This window comes from Eumetopias jubatus, unplaced genomic scaffold (genome assembly GCF_037043125.1).
Source record: "Eumetopias jubatus isolate StellerSeaLion01/CBP00866 unplaced genomic scaffold, mEumJub1_p1.0 scaffold_3, whole genome shotgun sequence".
NCBI lineage: Eukaryota > Metazoa > Chordata > Mammalia > Carnivora > Otariidae > Eumetopias > Eumetopias jubatus.
The window spans coordinates 6,952,241-6,975,807 of record NW_028274809.1 but is presented as its reverse complement, the minus strand read 5'-3'; the positions used below and the strand labels follow the sequence as shown (position 1 = coordinate 6,975,807).

The window sequence follows — 23,567 nt, the reverse complement described above, 5'->3', positions numbered from 1 at the left end:
GGATGCTAACATGTGGGACACTCAGATCAGTGCCTGGCCCAGGGTGAGCATGCATTCCAACACATTTCTTCACCATTCTGCACATTGTTGATGTCCTCCTGGGCACAGACACTGTGTGATCTACTTTGGGGAAGAAAAAGATGGATCACAATCAAGCAATACCCTGAAAATGTGAGGACTTCCACGTCATCACCAGTCACTTCCTAATTTGTACTTTGCTTTACTCAACTAGATTTCTACAACAGTTTTATTGAGATAAAATTTACCCTTTTAAAGCATACAGTTCAATCATTTTGTCAATTTATACAACTGTGCAATGATCCTCACAGTCGAATTTAAGAACACTTCCATCACCCAGTCAAAACGGCGGTCAGTCCCTCCTCCCATCCTCGCCCAGGCAACCACCGGCTGGCTTTCTGCTGCCACAGCTCTGCCTCCTCTAGAGATTTCATATCGGTGAGATCATGAGATATGCAGTCTTTTGTGTCTGGCTACTTCCCCTCAGCACAAGGGTTGGGGAGCTCATCCACATTGTTGCCTGTATTAGTACTTTGTTCCTTTTCGTAATTTCCCGTTGCATGGATGTACGCCATTTTCTTACCCACAAGAGGACTTCTGGGTTGTTTCTGCTTGTTGGCCGTCATGAGTAATGCTGTTGTGAACACTCACATTCATGTCTTTGTGTAGACACGTCCTCATCTCTCTCGGCTGCGTGGGTAGGAGTGGAACTGCTGGGTCATGGGGTAAGCGTGTGCTTAACTTTTTAAGAGACTGACAAACCGTTTTCAGAAGTGGCTGTGCCAACCCAACCAGACTTTCATTCCTTTCAAATACACAATGTGCTGAGGCTATTATTTTACACCTGGCCTCCCACTACCATCACTGTCCTCCTCCCTCAAAACCGTGGGGTGCTCCAGCAGGAACTCACAGACCTATCCACTGGCCAGATGAGCGAACTCCTTAGAAACATGTAGTTTGCTGCCTGGCTGAGCAAGTATGGTCCTGTCAGAGGTGTTGGCTCTGCAACAGCGTGTGTGTGTAATAATTTAGCGCTGGGCGCGTTCTTTCTGGAGTGGCAAAATTACTAACACAAACTCTCCAAAACCAACTGATCCCTCACATGAGCAGGCTGGTGACCACAGAACCGCAGTGTGGCTGGGAGGCCCCACGGGGCGAGCATTCAACCTCCTGTGCTTCCTTTGATAGGAGACTCTACCGATTTACAGTCGTGTCTATCAGCTTGAAAACAGTGAGATCTGAAATGCAGAAAACACGGCCCACCCATGAGGTGTGAGCTCAGAACGCTAAAGGCACTCTGTCCTGGGACCCCCATCCAGATGTCCGGATAGGGCTGTTGATGTCTGTGGGGGTGTGACTCGGAAGCCAGGTCCCCGGGCCTTTGATGGCATTGTGCCTTCTCAGTCTAAACAAGCATGGACATACCCTCTCTCCCTCATAGCTCACGTGGAGGTCAAGTCATATGGCGTGTAAAAGCTCTGTGCAAACGGTAGAGGGGCTCACAGAGCCAGTGGCTGCCGTGAGGCTGAGCCCATCCGCGGCATCTCGCCCAGCACTCCCAGAGGCTGAGCACCCCCTGGATAGAGGCGCAGATTACCAGCCTCTTCCCTGGAAATTCTCGTTTCGTGGGGCTGGGTGGGGACCTAGGAATCTGCGTTTTAACAAGTTCCCTCTGCTAATCCTTCCCCTTGGGGCATTGAGGAAACACGAGTCTCATCCAGTGGTTCTGAGCTGAGGCTGCCTGGGGGTGTAATCAAGACAAAGACCCCATTTGTGATGTTTAGCCCCTGACAGCTTTCAGGCCCCACCCATCCTGTTCCTCAGCTGCGCCACATCTGGGAAAGCTGACGGGGAGGCTGATGGCCCCTTCTTTGGCCTGTGGGAAGTTCAAAGCCTGGCATGTGTGCAGGACCCTCAACCTGGCGCACGCCTAACCACAATGAAATCCAAAGTCAGCACCCCCAGCGCTGCTTGGCTCAAGCCCCTGGGCTGGCTGATCTCCCTACAAGTCCCACTCTGTGAGTCATATCCCTTTTCATGTCCTCCTGGCGCCCAGTCTCCACATCCTAACCAGTGTGGGATGGGGGTCAGTCCTGCCCTCCGTGAGGCAACCACACTGGGAGAGTCGTGTTTGACCCTCTGTGAGACAGCCTGGCCATGGCTTTCGAGGGCATCCAGGTGGCCACAATGTGCAGTAGGGATGAGGACCACGGGGCTAATCCCCTCCTTCCTGGCTGCGGTACTGCAGCTCTCTCCTAGCCAGCCATGAGGGTGAGGCCGTGCCTTTTTTGTTACCCTTCTTCTATTCTTGCATCTTCGTGGACGGACTGTGGCAGGTGCTCTGCAAGCAGGGGAAAGAAATGACACAGACGTGAAAGCTTGCAAGCAATTTACACACCCAGCCTCTCCCATTCTTCCCTGCTTCTTACTGTCATTCTTCTGTGGAACTTTGGGGTAAAGCAGCATGTTAAAAATGTAAGGAATGACTCCAGCTGAGGACTAGGGTTCTAACACTTAGAGTTGTCTGAAAATGCAGTAGGGAGTCCCCGTATTGTGGGGGACTTTAGGCAAAGGCCAGGTCTGGGATTCTTTAAGGGCTTCCTAAAGTGGGTGGTCCTCAAGATTGAACAATCTCCCTGCCCTCCTCATGCATTCCGGGAGTTAGGGCCCTTTGTGCCAGGAGAGGCTCACTTCCTCTTCTTGGGCACTAGATGGCGGCCAGGCATCAACCAGGCCTGGGACCTGCAGACCTGGGCTGGGCTGGTGGCCCCAGAGAGGCAGGCACTGTCATCCTGACTGTGGGCAGGAGACTAGAGGGCCTCGGTGGGGCCAAGGACATCGCCTGAAGATCATACCGTTGGTCCTTAATCCAAGTGGCAGGATGAAGCCTGCTCTGTGGGCTCTCCCGGCCCCGCCTGAGGCTGTGGGGCACCGCCAGTGAGCCAGGCCAGGGAGCGGGAGTGGTCGGGGTGCCGTGTAGCCGGGAACAGAGGAGCAGGTCTCTGCAGCCGCTGGAAATCTGTCCCACGAGCCTGGGAGGTGATGGGCATTTGAAGTCCTGTTAGGCGCTCTGCTCCAAGCCTGCCACCCAGGACTGCCCTGCAACCATTCAGATGGTTCTTCAGGATGCTTTAATAGTAACAACATCTATGAAGCTCTTACCACCGGCCAAGCACTGTTTTGAGCCCTTTCCATACATCAACATATTTAATCCTCACACTGACACTATGGGGCAGGCACTGTCTTCTCTATCATTTTGCAGTTGGAGAAATGGAAGCAGAGAAATTCTGGAGCTTGACCAAAATCACACCGCTAGTGGGTGACAGAGCTGGGATTCAGACCCAGGGCTCCGGGCCCAGAGTCATTACCTGCATTGCTTTGTGTTGCTTTTGAAATGACCATATTGGTCAGATTTATTCTGGAAGTTTTCGTCCAATAAATCTGTCCAGTGACCATATTGGACAGATTTATTCGACCCAGTTCATTTATGGACCAGAGGGTTCTTTCCCTGGCCTTGAAGTTATAGCCATCAGAATGGTCCTATCTGGGAGGGTGGGGAACAGGGCCTGGGGGTGAGCTGTTGACGAATTCAACTAGTGGGACCCACGCAGCTCCCTCCCCAGGCTGTGGCATGAGTTGGTCAGGGCACTTTCTAGAAGATTCCCATGTGAGTCTGCACAGTAAGGAGTGCTGGCCGACATTTCTGAACAGCCTGAAGATCGGCAAGATCTATCTTTTGTAGAGAGCACGGAGACAGAAAACAGAATTACTATCAAGAAGAACTCCTTGTTTGCTACAGTTCCACTTTTTTTAAGGCCAAGATAAACTTCTTTGGACCTCCTAGGGATGAAGCAATGGGCTCCTTCACATGGAAAATTTCTGACACTTGACAAAAGATATCAAATTGCTATGCCTTTGTTCTTTGAGAAATTAGAACTACCTCACCCTCAAATGCCTGAGGTTACATTTGCAACTCGTGATTCACTTCACTGAAGTGAGTTCTTTTTCCTATTAATGATGTCAAGTTTTTGACACTAGTTGGATCTTGGTGGGAACACTGAACGGGAACCACAAAGAATTCCACAGCCCAGGGCAATTAGGTCAAGCTTTAAGAAGCCCTTTAAGTCAGGTAAAGCTTCATCGGGTGACATGATAAAGGTGAGCAGCCCCTGGGGGCCAGCTCAGGAGCAGTCACACACACCCCCAGATGCACCAGGCCACCACTTGAGACATTCTGGACTCAGTCCGACTCCTGGTCCCAAAGGTCCCTGGCTGGCATGGATGGACTTCTGCCCCATGGGCTTCTCCAGGGTGGGCAGACAGGGCACAAGGCAGCGTGGGGACACCCTCCTGGGCCCAGCCTCCACCAGGAGACAAGGGCTGGAAAGAAGGATTTAAAATCATGTTTCTTTTGCTGTTGCTGTTGTGATTCAAAATATTTTCTTTTTTGACTTAAGTTTTGTGAGCTTCAAATTTTAAATTCCCGGCAAGATGATGCAAGCCACTTTCGCAAAAATGTCACTTTCTTAGGAAAGCCTCCTATGACCAAGCCTTCTAACCCCGCCACCATTTGGGCGAGTTCTTCTCTGAGACACTCACAGCACTGTGCTCCTATCCTTTAACAACATCTTAGTTTGGGGTCACCTGGGCGGCTCAGCGGTCGGGCGTCTGCCTTCATCTCAGGTCATGATCCTGTGGTCCCGGGATCCAGCCCCGCCTCAGGCTCCCTGCTCCGTGGAGAATCTGCTTCTCCCTCTCCTGCTGCCCCCGCTTGTGTTCTCTCTCTGTGTCAAATAAATAAGTAAAATCTTAAAAAAAAAACCCAACCCCCCCAAAAAAAACAACATCTTAGTTTGTCATCGTGGACTGATGTGTGCGATTATTTCATCTGTGGTTGCCCTCCACTACCACCACTAAACCCAGGCTTGTCTTTGAGAACCAGAGTGGCCAGGGAATACCGTTGAACTTCAAAACATGAAGCACTTGAATCACTAAAAAAAAAAAAGAAAAGAAAAAAGAATAAAAGTAAATGAGACATTAAAGTAAAGAAAAGGAGGGGGGCTTGGGTGGCTCAATTGGTTAGGCATCTGACTCTTGATTTCGGCTCAGGCCATGATCTCAGGGTTATGAGATGGAGCCCCACATCGGGCTCCTTCCTGGACGTGGAACCTGTTTGAGATTCTCTCTCTCCCTCTCCCTCTCCCCCTCCCCTACAACCTCCCTCTCTAAAAAAAAAGTAAAGAAGGGAAAAAAGTATCTGCGTAAGTAAGGAGGTCCCATGGAGAGATGAGGAGGAATGTATGTGTTTGGGTCTTCAAACTCAGAGTTTTCTGCATAAAAGACACCTGGTATTTACCTAAAAGATACAAAAATACAGACCTGAAGGGGGACATGCACCCAGATGTTCATAGCAGCATTATCAACAATGGCCAAACTATGGAAAGAGCCTAAAGGTCCACCGACTGATGAATGGGTAAAGAAGATGTGGTGTGTTTGTGTGTGTGTGTGTGTGTGTGTGTGTGTGTACGTATACACACACAATGGAATATTACTCATCCATAAAAAAATTGCGATCTTGCCATTTGTAATACATGGATGGAGCTGGAGTGTATTATGCTAAGGGAAATATGTCAGTTAGAGAAAGACAAATACCATATGATTTCACTCATATGTGGAATTTAGGGAATAAAAACAGATGAAAATAGGGGAAGGGAAAATAAAGAGAGAGGGAAATAAACCATAAGAGACTCTTAATGATAGAGAACAAACTGAGGGCTGATGGAGAGAGGTGGGTGGGGGGTGGGCGAGATGGGTGATGGGGATTAAGGAGGGCACTTGTTATGATGGGCACCGGGCGTTATATGCAAGTGAAGAATCACTGAATTCTATTCCTGAAACCAGTATTACACTATATGTTAACTAACTAGAATTTAAGTAAAAATTTGAAAAAACAAGAAAGAAATAGTGGATTGTGGTAAATAGATTAGGACACGCTGGTAAAGTAGAATGCTGTGCAACCATTAACAGGGATGAATATCCAACTACACCCACATATTCATTGACATGGAAAGCTGTCCACACACACACAAAAAGACACTCGACCTTGACTCTTCCAGTCCTGCTTCCAAGGGAAGACCTCTTCCAAGGGTAGTTTGGCCTCTCTGTCCCATGGGACGCAGGAAGTTTCATGTTAAGCAACAGAGCCTCTGATGGTGGCCCTGGAGGGTTGTAACAATTCACTGTGGGGGCCATCTTCATGGCAAAGGGGGCATTCTTGAGTAATCCCTGAGGGCAAGGAAAGATCTCGTCAGTATTTCACACCATCCTACTTAATTTCTGTGGGGGCCCCTCTCCAGATCGCATTCTCCTGATCTATTTCATAGAAGGTTCTTCCAGGAACAGAGCTGAAGATGATCATCTTTTAATTTCGCACTAGTGACTCTGGGGCAACATGAATTCTTTGACTAAGTCAAAGATAGAGAGCTCACTTCAGACCCAAAGCATTTCCTTGGAAGCTCTGGGTATTATATTTAAAAGAACTGGAAGTCTGCATGACTGGGGTCCATTTATGTAGATTCAACCATCTTATGAACAATCACATACTGCCTGTGTTTACGCAGAGGGAAGCAGAAACGACAACATTGCAATTAATTATTTAAGCAAAAGCATCTCTGAGAGTTGCCTAAGTGATATTTACGGTATTTTACCATGGCAACTACTCTTGTTTTGAATATCATTAAAGATCTATCAAAGCGCAGTGGTGGACTTCTGGTTTAAAATTGCACTGGGCTAGCAGCCCCTGAGACAGGCTCTCCCAACACACTAGAAAAATGCCTGTTCAGGATGAAGAAAGGATGAGTGTAGCGCTTTGACCGTGAGCTGGCTGGATACGGGAACCCCTGGGCAGAATTGTCATACCACCTGGAGAGATGGCTGTGTGTTCCCAGGAAAGGATGAAACGCCATTTCTTACATAGTGTTCTGAGTTTTCTGCGGCTGCCATAACAAATTACTACAAACCGAGTGGCTTAAAACTGCACACTTTTATTATTTTACGTTTCTGGAGGGCAGAAGTCTAAAATAGCTCGACAGGGCTGGGTTCCTCTGGAGGCTCTGGAAGAGAATCTGCTTCCTTAGTTTTTGGCTTCTAGAGGTGACAGGCATTCCTTGGCTCATGAACCCTTTCTCCATGGTCACATCTCCCTCTCCCCCTCTCCCGCCTTCTCTGACTCCGGCATTCCTACCTTTGTCTTATAATCATGTCCTTGTAACGACAGGGATCCCACCCTAATAATCCAGGTTAATCTCAGAATCCCTGAGTTAGTCACATCTCCAAAGTCTCCTTTTGCCATTTAAGGTAACATCTTCACAGGTTTGGGGGATTGGGATGGGACATCTTTTTTGGGAGGGGGCATTATTCAGCCCATGACACACAAGTTCACATCTCATGAGCTGGGAAACATCAGGATCTTTTAGGAATGGGGCTCTGTGAAGCTCTGTGAAGCTCTGTGAAGGAAAGCACATACTGCCCCCACGACCGGTCCAGCTCCTCTACCTTTGAGTCTTCTCCCCTCCTCTTGCACCCTGAGCCAGCCCCAGCCCACCTGCCTGTCTTGATGGCCCTAGCCTGTTCCATGCTTCTGTGTCCTCGTAGACGCCCTCCCTCCTGCCCGGGAAGCCCATGTCACTTCACACTGGCGGACCCACACTCCACTGCAGAATCCTCTGGCTTTGAGCCCCAGTTCTGCCTCAGCCCTGCCAAATGGGGAGCCAATGTCATGGTAAAAAGGACAGCCCCAAGGGCTTCTGGATCTAATTAATAATCCCTCTGTCTCATCAAAGTCACACATAAAATTTGTATAATTGTTTCATGCTAAAGAAAACACTATCTGTGACTTCTTACTAGTCCTTTCGACTTCCCATCTCCTATTTCGATTCCGAATGCATACATGCGTTTAATAAAGGGGTTTGAGGGATCGCCTGCTGCCGGGGTACAGACACCTGGAGGCCACGCTGCTCTGACTATGAATAGTTGTCTGACACCTCTGTTGCTGATTATTAAGTTGGCGTTTATCAAAGCATTTCTAAATTGCCTCATCCCTCGAAGATCCTCCGAGGAGGCTGGGTTACAAAGTGACAAAACTGTTTTATTCCAGTGGCCTAGCTTTAGGCCATAATAAAACACGAGCTGCTACATAAGGACACGTTCCCACGTGCCCTTATGTAGCAGGACATAAGGAATGTGGAGCGCGGCAGCAATGAAGAACGCGGGAGCGAGACCAGCTTCGGCGGTGAGCCGTCTCAAGGTCATCAGGGATGATTTTTCCATCAGCACGGGGCTCGGGCACGGTGCTCAAAGTCCACATACTTTGAGGGGCCCGCAAAAAATGTATCCATTTCTTTTAAAATCAGAAGAAGAAAGTGAACTTTCTTACATCAAAAAGAAATGAAATTTTTTAGGGCCTGTATTCATGTACTAGGGATAGCATAACAAAATACCATAGACAAAAATGTCTTCTTAAAGCAGACATTTATTTTCTCACCAAGATCAAGGTGCCCTCAAGGTGGGTTTCCCCTGAGGCCTCTCTCCTTGGCTTGTATGGGGCCTTCTTCTTGCTGTTTCTCCATATGGTCTTTCCTTGTGTGTGTGCAAGCATATTCCTGGTGTCTCTGTGTGTCCTAATCTCTTACAAGAAGACCAGTCATCCTGGATTAGGGCCCATCCGGTGGCCTCATTTTAACTTGATTACCTCTTTAAAGGCCCCATCTCCAAACGCAGTCACATTCTGAGATCCTGGGACTTAGGACTTCAACATATCAATTTGCAGGGGATACAACTGAGCCCATAACAGGCCCCATAACAATCTATTAGGATGGGAGGGACCTACAAAGGCAAGGGGCCCTTAAAAGCCATCAGGTAGCTCTTGTGATAGCAGATTAATTTGATTTTCTGTAAGGAGGACAATGGAACAGGAAGGAATCTGGGCCATCTGTAGAAATTCCAGAAGGATTCAGCTGACTACGGCAGGGGCTGTCATGCATTTGCTAGCAGCATCTCTATCTTCTCCTGTTAGCTACCCTGTTGCCTGAAGCTCAAAAGAACACACAGAATCAACAAAGCATGTTACAACAATTCTTGGAGAGCTTGCTATCTGCCAAGCCTATAAAACGAGTTTTATACACAAAATTCATTCAACAAACATTGAATTCTTTACTTCTAAACTGCAAAGATCTGTGCTAGACCCTTTGCTAAACTTATGAAAGGAAACTTATCAATGTGTTTTCCACGTCCTGAAGCTGACAGGAGAGCGGTGGGAAGCAGGCGAGTGAGTCAGGGTGGGGCACCAGGCCCAGAACTTGACTAACTCAGGTTGGGGAAGACCACATCCTGTCTCCTGTTTCTGCTTCTCATTAACAGGAGATTGTGTGTGTTCAGAGAGTTCTGCAGACATTAATCACATCCACAGACACAGAGGGAGACTTCCTAACGTTTAGGAGTGTGTGCCATCCTCAAGGTCAGCAAAGGGCATCCGGAAAGTCAATCTTAAAGGAAGAGGACACCATGCTGCCTGGAGAATGAAGCTGCGAAATGGCCCCAGTGTTAGCCTGGGCGCCAATGGAGTCCTTGGTCTTCACCTTTCCCAGGGAGAAGGTGCGTGGGCATCCTCACTCAGCCTCCAGGGGCCGCCCTGATTCTCAGAGAACCGCTGGGAGGAATCTTGGGGGGGATGGTTCTTGCGAAATACCAACTGGCGTGCTTGTCATTTATAATGCTGTGTTTTCATGGTCTAACAGGCTTCCTTTGGTTTCCTATCGGGCTGGTCCTCTGTCCTGCTGGCTGCTACATAAAATGGGTTGGGTGGGACTGGATGTCGCAGGGTCCCACCAGGAGAGGATGCTGAGCTGCCGCCAGACTTGGGGGTCAACATTCATCACGGGCTGGCGAAGGTGTGAGGGGACTCTGGGGGCCTTCGGGACCAGTTGGCAAAGCATTTGTGATTCCTTCTTCCCAGTTTGCTCTTCTGGAACAGGTGACTTAACCTGGACCCAGGGGCTCCCAGTTGGCAACGACCTCTAACAAGTAAACTGTCGAAGGGGAGCCTGGTAAGACTAAGTAAATAATTAACATGGGTTCTTGGAGATGCTCAGCGAAGCATTTCCAGGGCATCCCTCCACTAACAGTAAATGCTAATCAGGGCCTTTAGATTATAGACTCAGATAATGAGATCAAAGGTACAGGAAGTCACAAATCCTGAGGCTGCTTTTCAAACAAGTCAGGGTAGAATAGAGTCTCATTCTTCAGAATAGCTTTCCATACTGTCTCTGCCCTGACAGGTAGGGAAAATTTAATTATAGATAACCAACATGAGGGTAGAGTCTGCCCTCTGTAACCAAGCTTGGAAAACTATGTATGACGAATATTTGTTTAGAATCAGGCTGGTTATTCTCTCTCTGAAAGCTGAAGTACAACTCCACGGCCAGATTAATCATTAAATGAAGCAATTTCAGATGAATTCAGTTCTGCAGCCTGAGTTTCAGTGGATGAAAAGGAAGCTGGAACTACGAAGGGGTAGGCTATGGTTTTTCCAATTCGTGACTTAATTATTTGATAACAACTATTTGCACAGCCCTCAGTCAGCTTCCAGTACATTCCGCAGGCCTCCCTCTTTCTCCCCATGTAGGTTGAGAGTGGCCTTTTCAGGAGGGTCCCAGCCACGAAGACTCTACCCCATGGGAGCCTATCACCCACCTGACTCCCCACAAGGGTGAATTCGTGGGGAGAAAGAGAGGAGCATGTGCTTCTTCCTGCCAGTCTGGGAGGCAGGGCCAGACCCAGCCGTGCCAAAGCCTGCTTGGAACCCCACTGGCCCTCGTTCTGGTCTTCCTGTCCAGGATATGGGAGGAGACACAAAGCCACCCCAACTCAAGGACATTTGATCATCGCTTTCTTTTGGCATCTGAATATCTTCTTACCTTCTGCCAATCAGTGGTATCAGTGTGACCCTTTCCCCAAACACCCAACATAGGCCAGTCTCACCCAATTCTCACAGCCTGGAGCTGTCCCCTCTCTGCTGTCTTGGGGTCCTGGGGTGACTTCCTGGGGGATGAAGACCACATAAGATACAGGACAATGAAGGGAGAGAAGCTGCTGTCTGCCCATCCCAAGCCCCAGCATGCTGGGCACAATCCGGGTAGGGCCTCCTCTATTCTTCTGCCTGCTCACCTGGGGCAGCCATGCTACTCAGCAGGAGGGGATAAGAATTGAACAAGAACTGGCTGGCCAAGGGCAGGTGGCATCTCCTCTCAGCCTGAAGCTAATTTCCAGAGCTTGTAGGTAACAGATCTCGGCCAGCCTTGGTCTAGCAGAATGTACTGGTTACAAACTTCATTTGCCCTGGGTAAATAGCTTGCCTCAATTTTTAGGGGAACCAGATCCATCTCTGTGCAGGGGGCCTTCTGATGGCTTATTTAGAACAGTATCCCTTTCTGCTGGCTCTGTCAGACCTGCTCAGCTTCCCTAAAACGCTTGAGTTTGTGGTCAAAGTTCCTTCTCATTAAGAATGCAAGCAGAGCCTTGGGGCTGTTGGAAGAGTTTCCAGGCAGAGTCCTTTTGCAATTAGTATATTAGTTCTTCTTTTTTTTAAATAATTTTTTATTGTTATGTTAATCACCATACATTACATCATTAGTTTTTGATGTAGTGTTCCATGATTCATTGTTTGTGCATAACACCCAGTGCTCCACGCAGAATGTGCCCTCTTTAGTATATTAGTTCTAATAAAGGAAGGAAATGTGTGTCATGGGTGAAGATAGATGAGCATCATCTGTGGGCCAACACATGCTGCAGATTCATTGGGCTGGTAGGATCAGCTCCGCAACGGAAGAAAATTCGGGCCAAGAATAAGGCCGACCGTTCTTCCTTTCATTCAGGGCCGTGGCACAGAATCCCCCAGAGTGGGGAGATGGGAAAATGACCACACAGTTGCTCTGCGGTTGTGCCTGTGCATGTCTCTCATGCGGCGACTCAGGTGTTCATGTTCATGTAATGTGACTCTCCACCCCCGGTGTTTGTGGGCGCAGGGGCCAGAGGCCCAGGGGGGAGAGGTGACCCCTGGGACCACAATAGCAGATGCTGATTTGGAAGAATGGGAGGGCCAGGTGTGTGGGTCAGGCTGAGACTCCAACCCTGCAAGCACCAGCTGTCCCCATGAGCCACTTACCTGCTTTCTCCTCTATGCATTTTCATATGCTGGGTGTTTCATGTGAATGGAGTCATTCACTGGCCTTTTATGTCTGCCTTCCTCACTTAGCATAATGTTTTCAAGTTCATCTATGTTGTTGGGTTGAGCGTGTTGAGCATTATCTACCTTTGCGCTCACAAAAACAAACACAGCAATTGCAGATATTCATGTCCCCTTGGCTCCTTCCCCCTGACGGAGGGTTGACAGTTTTTTAAGGCAAATGGTTTATTTTATTTTATTTTATTTTATTTATTTTATTTTATTTTCAGGGAAGGCAAGTGATGTAATAGCCAGACATTTTCACACATGTGTTCCCATTTTTTCTTTCCTATGGTCTGGCCCAGGTTTTCATACTTTTGATTGCATGACAAATAGTGTACAGGGCTGTATATGAAAAGCTGAGTCTAGTGCACTTTCTGGGTTATTTAATGGGTGCCAAGGGTACTCTGGATGTCAACCAGTCTCCTGACTGGGGGTCAGACTGTGCCCGAGCACCTCTGTCTGGGGTTGGAGTGATGTCAGTTTGCTCTGTGTGCAGACACAGGGAATGTGGACTGCCCTCCATTCGTGGTCAGGAGCCTTCCCTGGGCTGAGGTCTGGGGCCACTTCCTGATCCTCTTTTGAAGGATGGTGACAAGACACGGCTGGATTTGTACCCCAATGGTTCTCTACAATTTTGGGACATTTCTTTAACTTAAAAGATTTAGACATTTTATGTTTTCAATTACCCCCAAGATCAACGAGGCCTTGGGGAACTGATTTGTACTAAGAACACTCATAAGAGATTGATTTACCAATCTCTTGGGAATTTGGTTCATTTATTGTTGGTGTTTGTATCAGTAAGTACAGGCGGGACTGTGTTGCCATGACAGCTCCAACAGGCAGGGCTGTAAAGCAACAAAGCTGCTGCTCTTGCTGGTGCAAAGGCCACTACAGGTCCCAGAACTCTCCAGGGCAGCTCTCCTCCTTGTGGTGGCTTGGTGCCGCACCTCAACCGTGACCGTATGGCTAGGATTGATGAGGTGGGAAAAGAACACGCTGGAGGGTCTCCTGGCAGCTACTTAAATGCCTCCCACCATGTGCCACCTCCACTCACAGCTCAGCCAAAGCAAGTCATGCAAGCACATCTGATCTCCAAGGAGCAGAGAAGAACAATTCTGGAAGTGTCCAGAAGGAAAAGAACTGGAAATATTGGAGAGGTGCATTGGTGCCTGCGGAGGGATGCACCTTTCTAACAGCTGAAATCCCCATGTCCATGTTCCTCCAGACAGTAGGGCCCCTAAGAAATGAAGTTACCAGGCAGAGGTCAGTGGGCGTAAACTGCACAACAGGGACTGGACATGCCCTTGTTTTTATAAGAATAGCCGACACGATTGTGCTTACTTCATATGTTATGTCCCAGGATGTGTCATGTTGACTGTTACAATGAGTCTGATGGACCTTCTTTGCTCTTCTATTGATTCAGTTGGAAGGTTAGATCATTTGTGGCCATGAGAAAGAGGGCTTCCTGTATCCAGTGCACCTTTTGTGCACCTTACTGGAAGCATGTTACTACATGGCAAACATTTTGTAGTAAATTCACTTATTACTTTGTCTTTGTATTGCACACATGGATAGATAGATGATGGATTGGTACATAGATAGGTAGATAGAGCTAGTTTGTTGTGTAGGTATGGTAGATGTGTGTGTGTGTATAGATCTATATTTATAGCTACCTCTGTGATCATCAGTGATCAATTCCACAGTCAATTCTTATAATTTTTTTGAGAGATTTTGGAAGCACACTGGTCTCCTTGATTATATTTGAGAAATATTAGTATTAGCAGGAAAATAATTCTCTTACCCCCAAATTATGAAGAGGGCCTTATGACAGCTATTCATGAACTAATTACGATTCCTACACGATCTCATGTTCTCTAGTAAAAAAAAAAAATGTAATGATTGTATTTAGCTCAGAATCTTTTGTGACTCAGTTTGGGATCTGCCTCTAACTGCAGGAGATAGTATTTTTAATTTATTTATCTCATTTAATATTAAATATCTCAACAGATGGTGCTCGTGAAACTTTCTTTATTGATAATTTTATGGTTGAATAAAGAGAATCTTTTCTTCCCTTTTAGTTAGCTTAAATTACCATATATTTTCTGTAATTGTATTTAATTAATCTATTTTATGCTTAATTGTACCACAGTAGGTTACTCATCCTCACTTTGATATTTAAACATTTTTAAAGTTTTTGATGTTTGTTGAAACAACATTTTCTTGTTTCCTCTGCATGCCATGGGAGGGTTTCATTGGGATGGTGGGATGTCTCCCCACCCGGATTCTCTCTCTTCTAGTGCTGGTTTCCTTTGGCCATGGCTGACGATGGTTGCTTTCCACAGTACTCCTTGATGTCATCACCTTTTACCAGGCAGCTCATGGTGTGGATTTTAATGGCAACCTGCTGTCAGTTGATGGTGAATCCTCTTGGCAGCTACATTCATAGCCGCTTGACCAGCAGCCCATATCCAGTGGCTTTGCCATCCAAGGGTAAACAGTTGCTAACACCAAGTTGCTAGCAATGTCTCCCCATAGCCATTATGGCTGTTTCCTGTGATATATGTTAGCTGTTGCCCTCTGCACCTTTTGTAGGGTCTTTGAGCTTCAATAGTCCATGCCTACTTTAAAAAACAACACAAAAGCTTTTCACTGCCTACACATGTCACTTGTTGATCTCTCAGCCTCACCTCTGTCAAACGGCCCGGAGGAAATCTCTGATGAGCTGCCTCTTAGAGAGGCTTCTTGCTCTTTAGCTTCCTCAAAGACAATGCCCATATCTTCTTGAGGAGCAAGGGCTAGATCGTGCCAATCTTACGAACCCCACAGCAGAGTTCTGCTCATAGAAGATCCTCAAGAAATGTTCGGTGAAAACCCAACTTCTTGGATGAGCTATATGAAATTGCCAATATGCAACTGCTTTTTTAACCTATAAAACCAATGATTTCATAGGGCTCAACTTAATTTATAGATGCGGTAATTTCCATCTCATTAAAATTATAATATATATTATTCTTATCAGCTTTCAAAATAGTTCCTAAGATAAAATGTTTACCTAAAAATTTTGGACTTGGTCTCTGTGGAGTCACAGTCATTTCATTTTGTTCCTGAATAGTCTATGCTTCGTATCATTTTAAGACATGAGAAAGAGTATGCCCTACGTATTTTAATAAACCGTGTAGTATCTTCTGATGCAACACTTGATGCCGGTCTTGTTCTAAAACCTAAAATAGTTCAAAGAATCACTCAGACATTTCACCAAAATTCCAGTCTAAAATCATGTAGGACCTCCTCTAAGTTCTTACTAACATGGTCATGAAAAGAGCAAAATACTAAAACTCATTGCAATTGGCAGACCCATTAATACCATGATCTGGGAGGAGCTGATGAAAGTTACAACACAAAACAGAGCTGGGTAAAATCAAAGCAGCAAATACATACAGACAATGCTGGGAATTCAACTGATGGCACTCCCAGGTTTTGCCTCAGCAGAATTCAGATGACCTTTAAAAAAAGAAAAATCACTCTGTTTATCTGTGAATTTAGTGAGCCGGGCCCTCCACCGTCAAGGGAATTGTGTGGTACGCTGCTTCTCCTCCTTGCGGGCAGCATCTGCGCACCCACTCTCCTCTCTACTCTTCTCAGAAGGGTGATGAGGGTTGGAAGGGAGGCTGAATGGAAGAAAAGCAGAGCATTTTGGGAGTTGTAGGCTGGAAAGAAATGAGACAGTGCATTTTGGGAGTTGTAGTCCCCAGGAATGTACACTATTAACTGATTCCACTATCAGTGGAGTGCTGACTATACATCAGGCATTGAATTGAGTGCTTAGTATAAATGACTCAGGAAAATTCTATCAAATCTCAACTTTTCAGTAGTGACTCCTTTTAATTAATTTTATTGCTTTACTCTCGTGAGTTATCTGTAGCCCCCCTTCGGCACCCCCCAATTCCAAACGATTGCTATGCATCTTTCAGGATAAATCTAGAAGTCCTTGAAAATTACATTTTGAGTGCCGGGGTGGCTCAGTCAATTGAGCATCTGAGTTCAGCTCAGGTCATGATCTCGGGGTCCTGGGATTGAGGCCCACGTTGGGCTCCCTGCTCAGTGGGGACTCTGCTTCTCCCTCTCCCTCTGCTCCCCCACCCCATTCATGCTCTCTCTCTCTCACTCTCAAATAAAATCTTTTAAAAAGAGGAAATTACAGTGCAATGATATATCAATCTACAACAGATCTGTGCTATTGCTTTTTGAAATAGCTCTTTCCATGCTGGAATGATTCAAGGGCTGAGTCCTCCAGCGTGTGTTCAGGTGAAAATGTACCCGTGGACATTTGTAATTGCTCCAAGGGATATTCACATTAATCATGAGCCATATTAAGAATTTTTTTTTGGAAAAACTCTTTTATCATCTTGCGTGTTTAGCTTTTAACCCAGTTCTGTAAGGTCAGGTCTGCAAAGCTATAATTACCTGTGTAATTAAGGTAAAATATATTCTTAAAATATCCCCCCCCTTTTTAAAGAAGACCCTATTTTGTTTTTGTAAAAATCACATATACTTATGGTAAAGAATTCAAGCAGGGTAGAACGAGGAAAGTTAAAGAGAACAATCACCCACATTTCTGCCTCTGCGAAATAGCCATTCTCGATTTCAGAAGAATATACACCCCAAAGAAAGATTCTTAATAATTGAAGACATATCAAGCAAAAAGGATTTCCGAAACACACTTTACGCGAATTATAGTTAGAGTCTGCCTTTTGATTAGAACTGCTTACAGAGTGTGAGTTGAAGCCCCTTTGTGAAAACGTAATTCTTCTGGATTGTCAGAGTGTATGGAGTCCCCCTCGATGCCCTCCCCAGAGATTTCTCTCCAGCTTCCAAGATTCTATTGACCCTGGGCAAGTCGTCTCACTCGCATTCTCTGGTTGCCCAGTTCCAAAATGAGGAGTGGGGCCCAAGTTGTTGCTAAAGGCCTCCCCACACCTTACACTCTATGGGATTTTTTTCCTTGTTAAAATGGAAGATCTCCTAAGTGGGGCTTGGGTCATGAGGCTGGGTGTGGAGCACTCAGGAGAATGGGCAGGATGAACCCCAGAGGAACCTGGCTCCTGAACTCTACAATGGAGGAAACTCAGATATTTGGGGTGGAGATGAAAAGGGAGAGAGAGACCAAATTTAAGAAATTTCATTTCTTCTGCATCTAGTCATCTAGGATTTACTTAAATTTTATTGTCTGCATCTTTGATGGTCAGTACATTAAAAAATATATGGACAACGAGAGCCTGAAATTTTTTTAAAAAAGCACATTAGTGAAGAGTCTTTGAATTATACCAGGGCTGCCTGCATTTCCAGTCCTGATTGTTTTCAGATCATTAACCCGTCGACAGAGAGGTGAGGGGTTGGACAAACTTCTAATGCAAGCGTCAGGGAAGAAAAGACCAGTCCCAACGTGAGAGTGAGTGCAAGGCTTCACTGAGCAGAACATGTAAGCCAAGGTACATGTGTGCCTCCGCTTATGAGAATTTGATGATCCCACACATTTTCCTTCCAGGTCTGCTTTGGGAGGTGATGTCCATATGGAGGGATCCCCACGGCTGCACAGTTAGAGCGTGTGCAGTGAGGTGATAGATTGCAGCAACGGGACCCTCCCGCTGAAAGCGTTTAGACCTCAGTCAGTGGCTGCCTGTGTTTGCTGTTGGCCTCCCTCACCTGACACACAACTCTAGTGCGCAGGAGCGCGCTCGGTTTGTTCTCTGCTATGTCCCTGAGCTTGGGACAGAGCCTGGTTCAGTAAACATCTGTGCATCTAGCCTGAAAAGATGGGCTTCCTGCCGGGGAAATGTGATTCGTAAAGTAATCAGGACAGAAAATTCTTTCATGTTCCCAATCCATACCCCAAGATGACAGTGAGGAAGGAACTCCCAAAGCACAACCAAAAATGGGGTGTCTTGACCTCAGTGGGTTGGGGGGCTGACCAAATGCATTCGATTTAAGAAAGTAAAGATGAGGGTTCCAGTCCCCTGCTGCTGTGTGAAAGACCACCCCCAAACTTAGTGGCGTACCACAACCACCTTTTCAGCTCTGTGAGTCTGGAATTTGGGCAGGGAGGGCTCCTCTCTGCTCCATGGGGTCTGGGGCCTCCGCTGGGATGATGTGAAGGGCAGAGCAGTTGGGGTCTTCAGCGGCGGCATCACTCACAAGTCTGGGCCCTGGGCTTAGACCACTGGAGTCTGGGCTCAGCTGGTCTCTTGAGCAGAGCACCTGTACGTGGCCTCTCCCGGTGGCCTGGGCGTCTCAGCACGTGGCTGGTTTGATGGCGGAATTTCTAAGAGCGAACATCCCCAGAGAACAGGTGGAGGCTGCCTCAGCTTTCTGACCCAGTTTCAGAGGTTACACAGTGTCCCTCCCACCACCCTCCATTGTCACAGTGTGCCCACATCAAAGGACTAGAACCCCACCTCTTGATGAAAAGGAGGCCAAAGAACTTGTGGCTACCTTGGAAGCCAGCCTGCCAGGGGTCCTGCCATGACGTCCCCAGGACCCTCAGCTCAGCCCACCCGCCAGCAGCATGGCATTTGTGCCCTAAGATGATGCATGTGGGGAGACTTTTTAACTGCAGTGATTCAGGAAACACAGACTGGAGTAGACACCAGCCGCCTCTGCAGGGGATAGGAACCTCCCATTCCCTGAGCACTGCTGACGGGTCCCACATACCCAGTCAATGAACAGAATGACTCAGTGAGGTGGTCTGTTATCTCCATTTTACAGAGAAGAAAACCGAGTCTGTCCAGAGGTGAAGTTACTTATTCATGATTGCACAGCCCTGAGAGGCTGAGTGAATTCAAACCCAGTTCTTTCTGACCCCGAATCCCATGTTCTGTCTGCTCTCCTATTCTGACAGGATGGGGACCCACAACTTTCCCCCCCGCCCCGATGACACGTCTGAGAATCACCTAGTGCTCTCTGGGGCCCCGGGAATATCTCTTACAAACAACCGGGCATGTGTAGTGAGAAAGAGCTCTTGATGTCGCCTGTTTTTAGGTATTATCCAGTTGTTTGCCTGAGAGACTGAATTATACTCATCTGGGTTCGAGGCCTTTAAAGCTCTCTGTAGCCAGGAAAGTCTGCTGCCCTCCCTGTTCAGTAAACTGCACTCACATTGGTGAGGAAGCGTCCCCAGTTCTACTCTGTTGATCCCACAGACATGCTGTCAATACCCACCCAAACAGACAGGTGTGGACCGTCGGCCAAGTGATGCAACAACTCGATCCTAACGAATAATCTAGAGCGTGTTTTGTAAGCCCTACACATACATGTTAAAGTTTCTTTTACACAGTTTGTCTTATGCACACATAAAGTTGCTCCGTCAAGTACAATTCCAGACCTGATGACAAGCATTAGGTGAGCTATATCTAGGTAAGGGGTCTCTGTCCAGAGTGCTCAAATCACTCTGGATGAATGACTCCACTCTTCAGAACACTGAGCCTGAACGCAGGCTTTCTACACCACCAGCTACAGACAGGGCCAAGGTTAGAGTTGCGTGATGAGTCAGGCCAGTGGGTTTGAAGAATTTCTGCTGATCTACGAGGCAGGGTGAGTCATAAAGGTTCCAAAGTCATAACTAGGCAAAGGGAGAAATGAGATGTCTGATCAAGTTATCCTCCTAGAGTGCACAAAGAAAGATAGTGTGTGTGTGTGTGTGTGTGTGTGTGTGTTTTAGGTGTGTATTGTGGGTATTGTATGTATGTCCACTGTGTATGTGTTGGGCATGTGTGTGTTGTGTGTGTATTGTATATGTTGTGTGTATATGTGTTCTGTGCACATGTGTTGTGTAGGTTGTGGGTGGCTGTGCATGCACACAGGTATGTCTAGTGTCAGGAGGGAGTAGAAGCTGATTTAGCAATACCAGGCTCAAGGGCAGGAAGACAGGTGATCCAGAGAGGTGGGATGTGATCCGTGTCCGGCCAGGGGTTCCTGCAGGGGCCCAGGAGGCAGCTTGAGGTAATAGCAGAGCTCCAGAGGACTGGCCACACCTGGTCAGGTGAGCGCCATTACAGCCAGTCTCATGGGAAGACTGAAAAATGGGCAGTTATTTCCAGGTCAACATAGAAATAACCTGAAATTGAGGCTGGTTGGAAAGGAAACAGAAGACCGGGGAAGGAGACATGAAGTCCAACTCTCTCTGCCTCTGTCTCAGTGAGGATTGGAATAAAATACAAGTATGTGCTGTGTCCTATATCTTATCTAATCTTCGGATCTGAGTAATAATTCCCCCCATGAAGCCCACTATGCCTTACGGGTCTCACATCTGCATTTATCTTCGGGAAACTATTTACATTTGCATCTGTTCCTCTCTAGCTTCTTCTTCCTTTTCCTTGACATCTCGAGCTCTTTGTCTGTCAAATGACAACCCCACACACAGAGGGAATGCCTGACTTTGCACTCTTATTTAGCTCTATATTGAAGTCTGCTCTGTGGCCATATTTATGAATCCCAAGGTTCTTACTAAAAACGGGTTTCCTTAGGATGAGAGGAAGAAACATTCCTGTCTTTCACATAAATAATACAATGCCAGTGGCTAAAGGCTGCTGTGTGGGGCCCATTTCTTTTCCTCTTTCATTTAAAACCCCTTGCTTCTGCTCACAGTCCTCACGTAAGTTGAAGTCCACCTCAGGAAACCTAGAATCTCAGGAAGGAAGGGAAGGGGACCAAAGGAGAGAAGACAGTACAATACAGGGTCCAGAATTGAAGCATGGGAGACCAAAAGCTGCCCATAATACAGGGCCCCTATCCCTACCCAGCCATGAGATCAGCCGTGGACCAGATCTTGGTCATCAGCGAAGAATGCGCTAACACATGGACCTTCTTATGACCTTGCCTATGTTCTTGGCCATGTCCATGGGAGTTTCTCTGTGGAGGTGGCTCTAGACGGCAAAGGAGCCTAGGTTCTTGAAGGCCTACTGGGGCTTTGATGATTTGAAGGAAAGACTGTTCAAGGAAAGCTTCTGAAACACTGAGCAGGGGGTCATCAAGGAAGGTCCCTGGTGTAGTACAGCCATTGACCTGATTGTGAATCCTGGCTCTGCCAGTTATGAGTGCTTGGCCTTAGGCAAGTCACATGACCTTTCTGAGCCTTTGCCTTCACATCTGTCAAATGGGCCGATACCAGTCAGCTCTGAGGCTGATACTGGGATATAGGAGACACCGAGTTGTGAAAGCATCCAAAATGTTGGACTATGGAACAGGTCCACACCCAACAGGATGGCGTTCCCTTCTTCCTTCTTCCTTCCAAGGGATGGTTGTCATGCACAATTTGCATATAAAAGGAGAAAGAAACGTGAAGTCTCCCTTGAGATTTATCTCATCTCCTTTTTGTTCCTCAAACTTCACCCATTTTGCTCTTGTGAGTTTCCTGTGGTCCCCTGAACCACAACCCGTAAGTCAGGAGCTGAGAAAAGTCTGGGAGGGAGGCTCATTGCTGGCTCTGCACTGATGGATGAATGCAGGTGACTCAGGGATCCATGGAGATCACAAGCCAGACGGAGGGGCTCTAGCCCTCCCAGGGTCCCTCTGTCGATCCACCACTCTCCATTGCTCTCAGTGTCCCTGCAGCTCCTGGGTCTGTGGTGCTGGCCCTTCTTTTCCTGCAGAGGCATCATCCCCAGCCCCCTCAGGTGGCACCCTCGGCACCCTGGGGCTCTTGATGCACTGGTTGTCCCTGCCCTGCTCCGGGCGGCAGATTCCTGACGCCTCCTCTGCAGCTGCCTCCCCTTTCGCACGCCTGCTTCCCTCCATTCAACCTCCTCACCTGCCAAGATGATCTCCCTGACACATCTGCCTCAGATCCTCCAGCGACAGGCTGGTGCCTGCAGCACAACCACGGCCATTCCCGGCCGGCGACCTCAGAGGTCCCAGATGACCACCCTGCCCTTCCTACGCCAATATCCAACAGTGATCCCAAATGGGCAGCAGTGTCCCTTGGGCTTTGCTTATGACCCCGTCTCTCTCTGAAATTTCCTCTGCTTGGATTTCTAGTCGTCCCTGTCTGCCAGGAAAGTTCCTTCTTTCCCTAAAGATGCTGCTTAAATGTCACTTTCTCTGAAAAGCTATTCTAAAATCTACAAGGCAAAGTTAAGCTTCAGCCCATCACGTTTCTGCAGCCACCTCCGTGGCTGGGATAAATATTAACCGGGCACTTTCTAGGTGTTCTATTCCCCAGACCCCAGGATGCAAAGGTGGACAAGAAAGTCTCTGCCCACCAAAATCTTTCCAACTAGGGGACAGATGACAAGCTAACAGCCAAATAAAATACAGTGAGATCAGAGTGAGAAAACTGAGAGACAAAACCATGGCAAGCCAGGCAGTGAAGTGCTTCACAAACATGCTTCACAAACTCAAGTTCATGGAATCATCATTACAACAGAAAGAGATAGAGGCTACTAACCTTTTCCAGTTTTATAGATGAGAACACTGAGGCACAGAGATGTCAAGAGACCTGTCTGCTGTCACACAGCAAGTATGTGATATAGTTAGGACTTGAGAATCTGTGTTCTTAGCACAGACATCCGGTCCTGGGCAATGTCACACAGTCACATTCCATGGGTCAGGAAGGAACTGTCACAGGCCATTGTCATCCTGAGACCCAGCTGCACACCCATACTCCCATGGGGGCCACAAGCCTCCCTAAACCCCAAGGAAGACATGCACACTCAGAGTCACATGCAAAGTCACAGAGAGCCGAGTAGGAAAAAAAACACACGGGAAACCCTGCTAGGGTCCCTGCCCTGGGGGCCCCGAGAAGTCTCCCTGTCCAGGGTAGTTCAAGAAAGATCTAGAATAGGTAAACAGTACCAGATGTAGATCTGGAGATGAGAATGCGCACATTTCAGACAGCCTGTAAGTAATTCAGTGCCTGAGGGGTAGAGTCGGGGTTGGTGGGTGCCTGGGTGGGGACATGGGTGGGGGGCAGTGAGAAATGGCAGAAGAAGGAAACAGATCACGGGGAACCTTAGCTCACACTGAGGACTTGTTCTGAGGGTAAGGGGGAGCTAATGTGATACTTAGAGTGTGGAAGGTGGCCCTCACGTGGCTGACACAGCTGATGTCGGCTTGTCAGATTTAGCAAATAAAAATACAGGACCCCCAGTGAGATTTGAATTTTATAGAAATAGTAAATCATGTTTATAAGAGTGTTCTCTGTGATATTTGGGACATTCTGATACTAAAAATGTATTTGTTGTGTATCTATGCAATCAAACGCACAACAAATACT

At 47.3% G+C, this 23,567-nt stretch overlaps 1 protein-coding gene across 7 annotated transcripts in view; it reads left to right on the top strand.

Moving 5' to 3' along the window:
* Positions 1–9,426: 9,426 nt before the first annotated feature.
* LOC148164654 (uncharacterized) overlaps positions 9,427–23,567 on the top strand; it is a 52,216-nt gene continuing 38,075 nt past the window's right edge. For all 7 annotated transcript variants that reach the window (XR_015767832.1, XR_015767828.1, XR_015767831.1 and 4 more), the window contains exon 1: positions 9,427–9,669. Coding sequence is in view for 2 of the 7 variants with exons in the window: in XM_088021484.1 (XP_087877610.1) it covers positions 9,607–9,669 (63 nt within the window). In the remaining 5 variants the exon portion in view is untranslated. The remainder of the gene's footprint in view (positions 9,670–23,567) is intronic.